General features: G+C 37.9%; 1 protein-coding gene across 3 annotated transcripts; it reads right to left on the bottom strand.

Annotated features, from left to right (window-relative positions):
• Positions 1–2,230: 2,230 nt before the first annotated feature.
• LOC103715422 (uncharacterized) lies at positions 2,231–14,411 on the bottom strand. Of its 3 annotated transcripts, none has more exons than XM_008803031.6 (8): positions 14,121–14,411; positions 11,027–11,490; positions 10,860–10,932; positions 10,603–10,683; positions 10,428–10,491; positions 8,783–8,870; positions 8,511–8,595; positions 2,231–2,368 (listed from the first exon to the last, which is right to left on the bottom strand). In XM_008803031.6, the coding sequence occupies exons 1-8, from the start codon at positions 14,235–14,237 to the stop codon at positions 2,330–2,332; spliced, it is 1,011 nt and encodes a 336-aa protein (XP_008801253.4). In that variant the 5' UTR covers positions 14,238–14,411; the 3' UTR covers positions 2,231–2,329. The 3 variants fall into 3 exon arrangements, with proteins under 3 accessions (XP_008801253.4, XP_008801254.4, XP_038973058.3); XM_008803032.6 differs by having other exon boundaries at positions 10,874–10,937; positions 14,121–14,380; XM_039117130.3 differs by having other exon boundaries at positions 10,603–10,676; positions 10,874–10,932; positions 14,121–14,380.
• Between the last annotated feature and the right edge of the window lie 1,199 nt (positions 14,412–15,610).

The raw sequence follows: 15,610 nt of genomic DNA, 5'->3' as shown, positions 1-15,610 counted from the left end.
GCTTGATGCAACCGGATGTCCTGTATTTGTGCCGTCGTCCGACAGGGAAGCATGCAACCATGATAAAATAGTGGTGCGGGTGGGTGACTGGGGCAACCGACAAGCCATGTGAAAATGTATCGTCGACAGGCATTGATGGCTTTCAGGTATTTGAATTGTCGATCGTGACTGCGAAGCATGTTAAAGTGGTGCGAACTGGTGATTGTGGATGTCAAGCCAAATAATTAGTCATTGAAGTGGTGCAGGTGCAGCGGTCGTGGATGGGTAATTCTTGTTATTGCTCCAAGAAAGCAACATAGAGTATAAGCTATATAGAAGTATATGGCTTTCGGGACAAGTATATTTTAATTTTTTAAAAAATACTGATCAGGAGGATCAACTTAACTGAACAGGCCCTTGATAGATGGAGCTGAATGTCTATCGTGACCATCTAGGTCTTTCGTGCACGCACAGCCATCTAGTCGCACTTTGGAGCTGCTTTGAGATGCGCGATCATATTTGATTGTATAAAATCATGCGTGTTCTTCCGTATTCTCGCATCGTAAAGTCTGATAAGTTGCATGCGTGCAAAAGTCCATGGGGTGCCGCTCCGCTCAGTTTGTAAGTAAAATTTGAAGGTTAAAGGTCTGTGGATGCTCCGGCAGAGGTAGCGATCACTCTCAGATTGAAGCAATTAGGAGCCATATAGTTTTCAATTGAAGTCGACTGTTGGAGGACCACAAAAGGTCAGAAGATATAGTGGTCACTCTCAGATTGGGGCAATCAAGAGTTAAATCTTGGAAGAGTCAATGGAGTGCCATGCAGTTTTGAGGTCAGAAGATCGAAGAGGAATGGAGGCAGATGCCAAAGTAAGGATTTCGAGCAGCTTGATGTTCTGCGGAAGAGAGTCCAGCGTGGATGATGAATTCTCAGTGGATAGAGGATGAAGGACACCAAGGCTGTGGGCCAAACTGTGATTGCAATGCTTGTAGTGGAATTTTGGTTGTGGCAGCTTATATGTGGGAGCATTGGTTTGGACATCGACGAGGGTATTGATAGTTCGCATGGGGAGGATTGTCGCGGATATAGTTGTAGGTAGGCTCATTGCAGGGCGTGAGCATGGCATGGTGTGGTGGAGGATCTTGCATGTGCCAAAAGCTGCAATGCTCCTCAATATTTTCAAAACCCCAGGCACATCATCAGGTAGATGCCTCGCTAGGGTATTCAAGAGAGCAATGGTTAGTTGTGGCACATGATGGCCATGGCATGATATTAGGGGGCTTGGGAAGTTTGATATTTGGCATGATGGCCGATCGCCAAGATATATATGGATACTCTGAGGATTTTTCATGGATCTGAGGAGGGGTGCAATGCTCTGTATGTATTCCTGATTGCCCTAAGCCCGTAGGATACGAGCTTGCTGTGGCATGATTACAGAGCAAGAAGTTGCCCCACTCGAATGGTCTTTGTACAAAAGTATCTCGAGCAATACTAGCCGAACAAGCTAGCCATTTCACAAAGGGGATTTCTACAAGGTTGACCTTAGGGAGTTTTCCGAGCTATCCGGCTTATATTGTGCCTTGGATTGGGCCAAGGATCATAGATGGCCGAAAAGGTTATGCCCAGTGTGATACAAGAATTGTACTAGTCAAATATATTTACTTGATCGGCAAATTTGGATACTAGTGTTGTGGTAGTATGCAGGGACATGCAAGCAGGCCACAGACCAAGAATGCTGGACGGTACGGTCATAGACCTTAAGAGCCATGTGAATGTGCAGCAATGTGTGAACATGCATGCTAAGGATGCAAGGTCGAGATCGTGGCACAAGAGCTTGCGGAAAAGCATGGATAGTGGAACAATGAAGGCTCAGACGCAGCTTCGAGAGGCTGCGGAGTGTGTTGGCTAAGCAAAACTAGGGAATTGTTTACCTTAACCTCGTGTATAGCAATGGCAGTGCATAGTCATGCCATGTGTTTGGCCTCTGTATTTCAAAGAGCAGCGCAGTGACTCACAGATCGATTGCACGGAAGTACTCTACTGGGAGTCATGATATCTTTGGTGAGCAGTACTCGGCTTATGGGGCATTACTGTGGAATTAGCACAGAGATATTGGCCTGCAAAGCACTCTCCTGAGTCTCTACTTTGACATAGCCCGAGGGGAAGGGTTGCCTGTAGCCTGTAGGTACTCGGATATCCATGTATTCAGTTTGACAACACATCGTCCCACATCCAAGTCAAGAAATTGTAATAAAATCAATTGAAACTGGGATTCTTGATCTAAAAGAAAAGTCAAAACAAATGAACAACAAAATCATATACAACAAAAATGCTGGCATCCTACCAACAATTATGTGTGATATTGTGATGAATGAGCGAAACCCCATAACTGGAGAAACAAATAGAAAAACTCAAGAGATTTCTCATGCAGCAACTATATACTGAGAAATTAGTACCCAATAAAGCTTTAAATATCATCGTGAAATTTATTAAAACATGCAGCATATTACAACATTTCTGTGCAGCAAGAAGCATTAAATGGGAATAGCTTGATAGATTAGGGGTAGCAGTAAATGATCCAAAAATGTCACGGTGTGGCTAGACTCTTCTCACTCTAATAGATCACACACAGACTTAATCTAGTGAAATTTCATTAAAATGTTCGATAAGGGAAACAGTTGATGCCAGATTTGGACATTGTGCTGTTTTTCCATGAGATAAATTAAGATGAGCATTTATAGTACATTCATATATCTGGAATTTACTAGTCTTGATACAAAGATCATTTTAATAATTTAAGATGGAAATCAAGAATTTATTTAGCTTTATTTTCTCTGGCAATAATGTTTGAATTTAATTCATGGATCACAATAAGCAAGGCATACTACAGAAAAATTTAGATGCATCAACTGATCCTGAATATACATTCTTATGTTACAAGTCGATTATGCAACCAGTTCATTATATGGCCGGACTATTATGTATTATACCTCTTATCCGATACAAGGAAAAGAAAGAGACAGTATCTATGAAGAACTTAATAAGAATGTTAGAGCAGAACATGAGAGTTCCTAGTTTGTTCAGCCTGAGATCAAACATTCTATATTGGAGTTCACAGAAGAATCACTATAGGGAGAATAAAGGTCTAATGATCCATATAATATTCGAGCAATGAATAAGAAACTACTAAAGTTCCCAAGCAAATCAGACAGCAAGCATACAGTTTTCTGATAGCAAAAAAAATTTAGTTCACCAATATTAAGATTTTATATTAGAAATCATTGCACATTTGGCTGGAGGAAAGCTATGGAACTTATCATTCTATCAGGCCTAAACTTTATGCCCTCGAGCTTATTTTTTTGGGCTAGAACCGATGATAGTCCTCTCAAGGACCAGCTCCCACATGAAAGGTGCAACTAAATGATTTCAGGCTTGGCCTCAGTTACTAAGACTGTGGGTTAGGTTCAAGCTTGAACTATATATTGAAAAATTTGGGCCCTACTATATATATACATATATATACATATATCTATGTATCTATGTACGTATATATGCATAATCCTCATAATGCCCATCCTGACCAGATAACCTAAGGCTCGGCACCAAAAATTCAAGCCGTTGGATGTAATCTACTATTCATAAAGTACTCAGTGCTCACTGTCAAAAAAATATATGATTTGGAAATCCCTAGCCTATACATCCCAAGTTCAAAAGTCATGCATTATTTCATATTATTTAAACTGTCCATTTTTAACCACCGGATGCATAAACTAGGGATATTCAAATCATATTATTTTTGATAGTAAGTTAGAGATTGTATATCACATCCAATCGCTCGGATCATTAGTGAAGGCCCCTAGTCATCCGATCAGGACCTACCTTATTAGAGTTGTATGGACACCTATATATATGTATCTATGTATAGATTGACTTGGCTAGACTCAAGTGGATCTCTACTTAGATTTGATCGAGTCTAGATTGAATGATGGGAGTCTCATATTGATGATTTGAGTTATTGTATGAGATCTTTTATCTTTAAACTAATTACACATCAAAAAATCATGTGAATTAGAGACCCTTAACATATGCATCAAATGGTCAAAAAACCATATATTGATATATGTTATTTAAACTGGCCAATTTTTTGACCACTTGATGTATAGGCTACAGATCTTTAAATCACATGATTTTTTGTGTGTAAGCAGTTTAGAGGTAATAGATCACATCCAATAACTCGGATTATTGATGTGGAACCCTTATCATCTAATCTAGATCTAACTGGATCGGAGTGGAGGTCCACTCAAGTGGAGCCAAATCAATCTATACATACGTTCGTACATACGTACATACATACATACATATATATATATAGGGATTCCCTATCCCTGCATCAAGTGAATGCAGATATGATTGTTTTTATGTCATGATATTATGTTTGCTAAGATCTACAGCTTAGTAGTAGCCAAAGCTATTAAAAAACTGACTTATAGATGATTTAAGATGCATGGATTATGAAGAACAATGCAAGCTTTCAATATTTGAGGTATAACGCATTTTACCACATTAGCGCTATTGGTGCCATCCATTTTTGTGCTAATGTATTGCATAGGTAGGAGATCTCGAAAACATATAACTTTTTGAGTTTACATGTTTTTAGTATTGTACATCATGATACAAAATATGGATCTTTGATTTGAGTGGCCTATTACTAGTTTTGCACCATTACTTGATGACAAACATTTAATGGAAACTGGTGTCCAATTCAAGCACATGTTAATGTTCCGATTTAACTGTATCTCTAGATCAATCACCCGACATAACCATACCTTTAGATCAATCATTGATAGTTGAGATCTAAGGAGTGGCCAATAACCCTAATTCAATGCTTGAAGCATGCTTTATTGCATGTTCAATCAGGGATACTATTGTATCTAAAGGCTAATCATAATCCGGGTCTAAACTGAAGTAGACTTGATATAAGTCATAACAACCAGCAAAGCACTGCAAAAGAAAATAACAAGAAACAAAGAGGCAACCCTGTGTACTTCTTGTAAAAAGGACTATTTCATTTTCACAGTAGGCAGCCCCACTCATGTAGTTGATATATCTTATTGCTTCTTTATAGTACAAGTCCATTTATGGCACTACATGAAAGGAATATCCATAAAAAGAAAATGAATACATATAAAATCGAAAGGATCATATAAAGTCTTTTACAATCTTCTGAAATCTTGTACAATCGTCACTAAAAAGAAAAGATCATATAAAATCAAAATATCCCAACTCTAGTAGTATTCAGCTAATATTTTCTGGTTTTCCTCTTTTAAAATATTACAAATCTTGAGAGAATTACCCTTTTATGGACAACGCCAGTCTCAAATCTGCTCAATTTTTAGGCCTATCTGTAACCCATAATATCCCCAACCCTACCTAGCATTTCCCAACGTAGCAGCTGGCCACATCAGTATGGGCTCAAGAACAACCATGCTTCCCACTATCCCGTTATTAATTCCAATATATATGTAGTTACTGTAAAGGTGTTTTATCTGGACAGATTGTAACTATTGATATTGTACTAAGTACTAACCAGCATTCAAAAGGTAGTTTGTGAAAACTTGTATAGCAGATATCTGTATATCAAATAGTGAGCCCCCCTAAATTTTCCTTGGGCAATAAAATAGCTAGATCTTAAGTGAGAACATGTGATTTATTTTATGACAAGAACAGGAAATGGTAAGTGCACATCCAGTAGATGCCTCAATGGATCCAAGTATAAACCACGCAATAGCAGTTGAAAGCTCAACATATCCAGGTCTCTCCCTGAGCAGGCTGATCAAGAAAGTCACAAGCTGTTAGAATTGTTATCTAGTGTATCTTTAGAAGACAGGCCTGATGAGATCAAATGGATTGGTTGAAGAAGCAATGAATTCAGAACTTCCAAGCTATGGATTGGTGGCCCTTGCCTCTCTACAAGTCAATGTGGAAGTGTCAGATACCTGAGAAGGTGAAAATCTTTCTGTGGATGCCTTATCATGACAAACTGAACACAAAGTAAAAGCTTACTGCAACAGGTTTTGGCATCACATCTGTGTGCAGTATTTGCAGCTCAAACAAGGAATCAGCTGAGCACCTACTGATACCTTGTTGTTGTTCTCAGAATATCTGGGTATCTATCCTCAACGCTCTCAGTATTCAAGTCAGAATACCTTCCATTCGCTTGCTTTGGAAAAATGGAGAAAGAATAGAATTCCTAAGAGACAGAAACCAGCTTGGGATGTATCATTGATCTCTTCTCCAGCTGGACAGTTATTGCATATGCTAAGATAAATGCAAGTTTCAATGTTCTCCAGCCCAAAATTCACAGGCTAGCCAATCCTTAAATTATGCAGAACTGACTGCTGCTTTATTTTCCATCTCTTGCAGAGGCATGAGATAACACCTCTGTAAACATCCAATAAATTGGGTGCTTAACACCTCCCTTATACTCAAAAAGAAAAAAAAACAGAACAAGCAGTGCATCATGGAGGTCTATAGGATGATGCAAGGGTAAGCAGAATGATAACTAACAAACTAGTTTGTTTGCTGTCACCATGAGAGGCATGAAGTTTGCTATCAACCTGGAGAGTGAGCTTGTGTGTTCTACCCAAAAAATTCCTCTTAGGAGGCAATGGTTTCTAGGGAGCCCAGCGAAAGGAATAATGTATTTAGCTACAAAAAAGTTTTGCAAAGATTTTCAGATACAGATTGGTTTTTGTCTCCTAATAAGAGCTTCTAGTACTACTCATTTTGGCAGGGAACTACAAACACCGAGAACCAAAAAAAAGTCGAGTTGTCAGATTTGGTGCACAAATGACTTGAATAGCACATGGACTTAGGGATTAAAACATTGATATAAGAAATAAGGTGTTTTCAGTAAACCAAGCTACCATACATATGCAAGAAACTGTGTTTTGTATGAGCTAGTAAAACATATAAAAGTTCGCGATCAATTAGGAAAATGATAAACAATTAGTCGCTCCCTTCGGAAGAGAGAGACTGAGAGCAGAAAGAGAGAGATGGCGAAGCCACCAGGGTTGTTGTTTGAGAGAGAGAGAGAGAGAGAAACTAAGAGAGAAAGAGGAGAAAGAAAGTGGGGAGAAGCCGCCAAGGTCGTCATTGTCATTGTCATTGGAAGAGAGAGATTGAGATAGAAGACGAGATACGGTGAAGCTGCTCAAGTCAATCTTCGCAAGAGAGAGAGAGAGGAAAGACAGATGGGGGAAGCACGTACATGTCATTGTTGGAGGCAGTGACGGCCGACAGCGGAGGGAGGGAAGGAGGGGGTGGGGATTGAAACCCTAACCACAGCCAAATGCAAGAGGGAGGAAGCAAGTGATAGACGAGGCGAATCATATTGTGCTTGGGTCAAGGCAGTTTGCTGCCTTTATAACCCCCCTCCTCTAGGACCCCACTTGGAGTCGCATCATCTTCCGATCACTCTTCCTCCCTCTTGCATTCAGCTAGGGTTAGGATTTTGACACCTCCCCCTCTCCCCCAGCTGTCACCTCCACCGATGACCACATGTATGCGCTTCGCCCTCTCTCCATATTTTCTCTCTCTCAATCTCTCTCCCAAAGACAATGACCCCCAGCAGCTTCACTGCCTGTTCCAAACTGAACTTGCATCTCGACTTGGTGTCCGCTAGGCATGGGTTGATACGCTCCGAACTGAGCAGTTCAGGCCAAGATAGCTAACCTTATTGTAGAAATGTAAGTTCCACCATTATGGGAGAAGTAGAAAGTGGTAACTTGTAACTTGGGATCGAAGAGGACTATACGCTTATCATTCTATGGCTGGCCTTAATTATATGTACTTGGGCATGTTTTGTTGAGCCATAACCATTATAACAACACCCTATGTAGTCAAACCAACTTGGCGGCACTTTGCTCATAGCCACCTAAGAGATGGATGTTCCAATAAGCATAATAGAAAGCATAGCTTGGGACTATATTTGATCATTCTCTTTCTCTACTTTATCATTTTATCTTTTATCTCGTTCTCAACTCCTTAAGTGGTCAGTCCCTATCTAGGGGCATTTTGGGCATAACTGCCTTAGAGATGGATGTTCTAGCAAGAGATTGCCCCTCTACAATGTTCTCTTTTACGATTTTACCTATTCTAATCTACCTTCCTTTCTTCTTCTTCTTCCTCTACTTCAATCTTCTTTTATCTTACTTTCCATAAACTTCCTCTTTCATTTTTCTTGCTTTAGTTCCTCCTATCATCTCAACAAAGAATCTGCAGTATTTAGTATTACGAGCCAAAACAGTACAGAAAATAAACTGTGTTTATGCAGATGCAAGTTATAGAATGAATGTGGTATAGGAAATGATGTGGCTATATGGATAATGGTTAGCATCTGCGATCATCATAAACAAATCAATTAGAAAGATAGTACCATCCAAACTATTGGGGTGCACCATACCAATATTGCTTTAAAAGAATGATAAAACTCCCCCTCCCACCCCCTAAAAAAGCAGAGTTGATATTACCTCAACATTCTGTAATTCAAATTCTGCATTATGAGCCAAACATGAGTTCTCAAATGTTTCACTCGCGCCGCTTGTTCCATGTAATCTTTTTAACAAGAAAGAAAAAGTTAGGAGAGAAAAATTTACATGTTGCAGTTATTAGTAGTTATATCCATTTTAAAAAAATGCAAGGCCGTACAAGTCTGCATTACTTGAGGGAGGCAGAAGTCATTAGAATTTCAAATTTTAGAAATATTGCATTTTTTGACAGAAAAAGAAAATAATTTACTTACAAATCTTCATCAAGGCATAATGCAAAGCTTCCACCCCCACCAAATGCCAATAGATCATTCAAGCACAAGTAATAGTATCGATTTGAACCTATGCAGTATCCCAATATTAGAGAGGGAGGAGGGAAAAAATACTCAAGAAGACAATTGGCATGCTTGGGTTACGTTAACTGATATTAACACATGTCTGGCTAAAATATTTTTCATTTGATGTTACTCCTGCACTATATAGATTCTGACCATACACATATCTGAAAAATTTTTCATAGACAAATGATCTCAATTACTAGAAAAGGCATACACAGGCACACAGCAAAGATATACCTGCTGTGAAATAACATAAATCTAATAAGCCACAACAAAGTAAATAGATGTGTATGAAACAGGCTTCTAGCAGAATCTGCAGAGTAAATGTGCTCACATCATCCACCCTTTTCATCTTCTTTTCAGATATAGCAACTTTAGCAAAAAGAACCACCAAACTGTACTCATCTATCTGGGGTAAGGTTCACCATTTATGATCTGATCTATCAACAGACTTCCAAGATCCAAAGTTCGATACTGAGTTTCAAATTAGACAGATCTTAAGGCAATACCATTGCCATGGAAACTATTTTCTCAATTGTGAGTAGTAGTCACATGTTAATTTGGCAACCCAATCGCTCTCAACAGGTCTCTTCACCATTTTCAGAAGGAGAAAAAATCACTTACCACTCTACCTAAACCCCCCACTGTGAGGTTCCCTAAATACAACTTGCTCATGACACCGGTACAAATAACTGACTTATGATTCATCGATAAATTTTTATATGTAAACTCTGGATCAATTATTGCTGAAGTTTTGAGACATTCTACAACAGCTAATGTCATCAGTTGGTTTAGACTGATTTCGTCATACAACTGTAAGGCCAACCATTTCCTTGTTCATCGATAATTCCTTATTTACCAATTATGTATTTAAAATTTTGAATATTTTTTATTCATCACCAAACATCATAAAATGTGTTGTACTATCAGTTCAAATTTATTTTTCCATAAACCCCCAGCAACTTCTTCATGGTTAACAAGTATTTGTGGAGATTAAGGAAGAGCATAATATAACATTTCGTAAGTTTGGATTCATAAGTGCAAGAAAATTACGAGTATTGGGCTTAAAGATCTCACTTCTGTCAATTTTCTTATAGATGATGTCAGAGAATCATATAAGATTTTATGATGCTCACAAATATGAGAACAATGCATGCTAATAGAATCTGACTGTTGAACCTTCAGTTTATATAAAAAGATACAAATTTCCAACCATTAGCAAATTACGAACAGTTGATGCTAATACTGTCCCGACTCCTAGATTGAGTTAAGGTATAAAGTGAAAGAAATACCACTTTTACCACATAGTTTCTGGCAAAACTAAAGTTAAAAAGCCTCTTGCAGAAGCTATCTTTTCCAAATATTAGCAGAACATGATAATAGATATTTCTTGTTAAAATTAGATCCTAATGCCACCATCCAACCCTCCTGCAAAACTTCCTTAGAACATAAGGCACTTTGATGAGTTTGAAAAAGACATATTTTTGATTAACTTTGAATGCATAGAAGTTGAAATGCAGCAAAAAAAGGAAAAAAAAAAAATTGATAGTAAGATTATTACCGGTTGCTCTAAAGAGCCTTGGGTCCCCATATATGGTAGTAAATACAAATGTTTGGATCGTCCCCTGTCCAAAAACAATATGATGAGTGTGAACTTCAAGACACTGGAAAAGCAACACAAGCAAACAAAGGGTCATAACGAGATCAGCTTGCAATGTGAAATATTAGGGACTTACCTGGTATTTTCTTTTAGCTGTAGGCTTTAGAGGGCACTCCAGAAGGCCACCAAATATGGCACCTTGCATATCTCCTGCAATCTAGAAAGCATGAAGATATCTCAAAATAATTATTTAACAACATACACATTTACAACATGCATGCATGCCTGTTGTTATCACAAAACCAATAGCTTTTAAGCAGAGAAATAAAGAACATTCCAATCTTAAGAGCAATAACCAGAAAAATTTGTGTCCAAACACAAGAATAAACTCACTAGTAAACATGGACCTGGGAGATTAACGCTCCTACGGATAAGTGTGCGAAGTGATATCCCATGTTTCCACGTACTGCCCTTCATTTGCAGAGAGCAGCAATAAATCAGGGAAAAGGGGAGGAAAAGCTTAAGTAGCATATGCCAATAATCTATTGACAGCACACTACCTATACAACAAAATCCATTGGCACCCTTTCACAATATTAGGGAGGGATGACTGAAAAAACTCAAACAAATCTGCAGATATAAATGCAGACTTTTCCGAAAGATATGAAAGATATTCTTTAGAATCGCGTGAAGCTGTTGCTTCTTTAATTCCATTAGAGCTGTTGATATTCCTTTCAGAGACATGCTCCAGATTTTCTTTAAAAATCTCAACTGTTTCATCAGTTTCGCTTTCAGTTCTGCAGTCTCCACCACAATCCAATGGTCTATCTTTCCACGTGATACCACTGGACTTCCATCTTGAAGGCAATGAGAGAGATGGTAATAATCTTCTACTATGTGAGCAAGCAGGTGAATTTGGCTTGCCCACATCACCACCAGAACTTGCACGGAGAACAGATGAAATGTATGAAGAGAAAGTAGATTTCTTGGAATGAGTAGATTCCTCTGAAGAAAAGTACACTGCCTGCATGACATGAAATGTTTATGCTGTATGATTGAATAAGAAATTACAAAATGAAGATACTCAAATATGCAAATATGATGGAATGGAGATCATTAGTGGGTTCTGCTTCATTCTGGAATCTGAATTTTTGTTGAGCAAGTAACAATCAAACTTCAAGAATAGAGTGGTATAGCCCATGCTCTTAAAGATAAGTTATTATAATCACATAAATTATTACCAGGAATGGATTAGAAATTCCTAGAAAACAGATAAGATAGATCTGCCATTAAATGCTTAGCACCTCATCATGTTAAGATAGCGTAATCAGACTAGTAATAAATGTTAAACTAGAACAATGCATGCTTTTGAAGAGACTGACTTTTGCATCCTCTTTTAAAATTAACTCACCAACTCATTCTTAGTATATGGAAATGGATATTTTTGCATCATACAGTCATTTTACTTCAACATGAATTGCTTAATTGCTTGATCAGGAAAGACGTTCAGCTGAAGTGTCTTATGCAACCAAAAAGTGGATTGAAGCATATATGACATGAGGGACACTAACCAATCCATCATAGCTAGGTTTTAAATGGATGAAAAAATTGATTTCACATCTTCAGAAGAACTTATTTTCAACATTGATGAGGACATACAGATATAAGTTATCAACAAAGTATCACAAGAATGCTGTAAATCCTTCCCATCATCTTGTCTCATCAATAATTAAAAGTTTATTTTCTCTAACTGTCTTTGTTAACTAGCAAGTGATTCAAATCTCGTGTAGAAAGAAATGATCAAGATATCCAATATGATGGGCATGGAAAGCAAGAAAATGTACTTGTTAAAGAAATCAGGCAGGTGCCAAAAGAATGAAGATCAAGTCTTAATCCATGTATCATCATTCAAGTTACAGCTAACAATATTGTTCTCAATAACATTTTCAAAATAGAAGCATTGTATCATTAATCAAGACAAAGGAGATAGCAGTGCTATAATGAAACTTTTTTTCGCAACAGTTTCTTCTAGGGGATTCATGCAATAGTCAATGATAGATTTTTCATATTTCATTGATCTGCATATACGCTATTGGATGAAGCTTCTATTAAATCCCAATTACTTAATTAAAAATTTAAAACTGCTATGGTTGTTTCATTTACTGCAGAATATCCTATACAAAAACCATATGGCGAACTAAATGCTTAAGGAACACGTCTTTTTGCAAATGGATGTGTGAATACATATTGAGGTTTGTTTATATATTTAAATGAAAACCTAAAAGTCAAAACATAAATAAAATTAGTGCTGATCAAAGTGTCTGAAGAACTAAAACCTATTGCTGATCTGGCTATCAAGAAACTAGAAAGTAAAGCAGAACATATAGAAAAAGGGAAATGTTAATGTTAAGCTCATTCCCCAGTTATCACTAATTTTGTTTCATGTTCTTATTGGTCAATTAATTACATTTAAATGGTACTATTTTAGCCATCAACTACCTTTCAAAATTTGCTTCTCAAAATTTCCCGAAATCTCTCCAACTCAACTACCCATTCTACTGTTTATTGCACTCTTTTTTTTGTCTTCATATGAGTGGTTAAGATTCATTTATTGAAGCATAATTGTAGAATTAAAGTTGTCACTATTAGGAATATAAAACTGTGAGTTATTTATAGTTGAATATATAGGTTCTCATGGAAAATTTGGGTTAACCTATATGTCATTTAAGACAATAAGTGCCATGGAGGAATCTTTAAACAGACCCATAGAAAAATTGAGCTATGACTAGCCAAAGATAAACCTAATTTAAACCCTAAACTAATACGAAGGCTATAGCCACCACTGCAAAGTTTACCTTGATTATCCGCAAGTTAAAATCTCCAAGGATTCACAAAAATCGTCATGCTCCTTAACTCCCAATTCCAACCTTTCGGTTGACTTACTGCCTCCCTTTTCTTTCATAAAACAATCAGATTTGCTTCTTCTCGTTTCTGAATTACATGGCCTTTGGAACTTCCTTGTTGTTGAAATTTCCCCATGCTAAGTCCTTAATCTGGTATTGGGACTCTCCAAATTTTCAAGCAGATATGGCTTCCTACTCTCGTCCTTTCATAAAACTCTTTGCAAATATGACATACCTGTCAAGCTCGCATGATCAAAGATCAAACTAAAATGACAGGCAAATAAATCGCAAACCCTAATGTAAAGGCATCAAATTGATCATTTTCAGGGAATGACATTTTAAAAGCCTATGGCATGATTTGTACTCGCGAAAAAAAGACGGACAGCATCCACCCTTTCTATAAAGAATCTCAAGAGAAAACGCAGAGCCCTACCCATGGCATCCGTCCAACAGGGTACTATTATGAAGAAAAAAAAAGAATTAACCATAATTCCAAGAATCAAGATTAGAAAGAAAGAACGAATGTCCCTCCAACACTCATCTGATCACACACAAGCTTTAATCAAGAATACATCCATCAAAAGAAACACATTAATTTTCTTGAATTCAACTTGAAGTTATTGCGATTAGAAAAATCGAAGGCAAGAAAAGGCAGTGTACCATCAGATTCCGCGGCCCATCACGCAAGAAGAGATGAAACATTTCGCAAGAAACGGAAGCAAGAAGAAAAGGATCGAGCGGGAGGCATTACCTGAGACTCGTGGTCAGCGATGGGGGAAAAACCGGCGGCCGGAGGGGAAGGCGAGGACGGCGGGTCGGCAAGAAGACGGGATAGCTTGTCCGCCACCTTGTCCCTCCACGAGAGCATGGTTGCAGCGGCGACGTAGAGATATCGGAGCCCTAGCCCTGGTCTTAGAAACCCCAGATCTCGTCTCGAATCGAGGAAGCGTACGGAGGTGGCGAGGAGATGCCTCCGCCTCCGCCTCCGCCTCTCTCGCTGGCTCTCTCGCGGCGCTTCCGCTGGGAGTTCGTGTACGTCGGGTGTTTCTTTTTAACTTATAGTGCGGAGGGGAGCATCGGACATGGTCGTGGGAGTTGAGGTACGTAAAATATCAAACGGATGGATGTGATTCCTCCGATCTGGAACCGGAGGTAATAAATATAGTATATATAGATATAGATATAGATATATAATAAAAATATACATATAGACAGAGATATATACAAAATAAAATTTTTTGCTTGTGCAAATTTTTTCCTTCACCTTTTAGATAAATAAAATTTAATTTAAAAATTTTGCTTGTCCAAAGCTCTCTGTTCCCCATTTATACAAATAAAATTTAATTTTATATAAATAAAATTTGATCAAAGAATGCAAATGATCAATATTATCTTTCTCCCATTCAAAGTAAAGAATTAAAGGCAAAAGCATGTCCATCTCACTATTTCTTAAAGATAGTTAATCTCATGTTTCCACTTTCACAACAAATCATTCATGGCAAGAAGCATATCTTCTATTGTTGCCGATCTTCGAAGTATGGGTTATTTTCATCGATTTGCAAAATAGCAAATAAGATCAAAGAATTTATTGGACTTTTGCTCTGTCCGGGCCCTTGAAAAAGATGTCTAAGTGGGAATGAAGAAGGAGTTAGAGGAATAGAGTGTTGTTTAGCTAGAGATTAATTGATTACTTTTTATATAGAGCCCTAAGGATCTATTTTATAGTTGATATGGAATCCTTGAAAATTGCGCCCTAGCAACTTAGAGTAATGTTGTAACTATTGAAGATTCCACTATAACCATATGAAATTTTGCTGTAATCACTCGGAATCATGCTGTAACAACCTAGATGAGAGTGTCGGCAGAATATGTTGTAATTATCTATAAGAGTGGGGGCTAGCTGGAGCTCACACCTTCGAGCATTGTCCAAGATGAGAGCACCCTATTCAGCTTGGTGCTGAAATGAGCAATTTTTTGGCCAAGTCGGAGAGCTCAACCTTAGAGGTCGGTTGCCTCTAACTTGATTGACTTGATCGTCTAGTTGGAGAGAGTTGGCTTAGTCTGATCATATCAAGGAGGTCTGAGAGTTGTCATGTTGGTTGCGAGCTGGTCAAATTGATTGCACCGTGTTACTGGGCTCGTTTGATACTACATCAACATAATTTCAAGTATTAGAATTCTTCTTGCATTCTACATTGAAATAAACATTCGATGCCTTTTAAAAAAAGATTTGAGAGTCAG

This window comes from Phoenix dactylifera, chromosome 3 (assembly GCF_051530095.1).
Source record: "Phoenix dactylifera cultivar Ajwa chromosome 3, Ajwa_hap1_PhDact_Kaust_v1.1, whole genome shotgun sequence".
NCBI lineage: Eukaryota > Viridiplantae > Streptophyta > Magnoliopsida > Arecales > Arecaceae > Phoenix > Phoenix dactylifera.
The sequence above is the reverse complement of the archived record's forward strand: the minus strand, read 5'-3'. Positions and strand labels throughout refer to the sequence as shown.

What these genes read in the sequence shown, in the direction of transcription:
- LOC103715422 (XM_008803031.6), bottom strand. Translation starts at nt 14,237, where the DNA reads ATGCTCTCGTGGAGGGACAAGGTGGCGGACAAGCTATCCCGTCTTCTT. An exon ending in TCCCAGGTCCATGTTTACTA is followed by an intron (nt 10,684 to 10,859) that starts GTGAGTTTATTC and finishes CATGCTTTCTAG; the next exon opens with ATTGCAGGAGATATGCAAGG. An exon ending in CAGCTAAAAGAAAATACCAG is followed by an intron (nt 10,492 to 10,602) that starts GTAAGTCCCTAA and finishes GTTTTTGGACAG; the next exon opens with GGGACGATCCAAACATTTGT.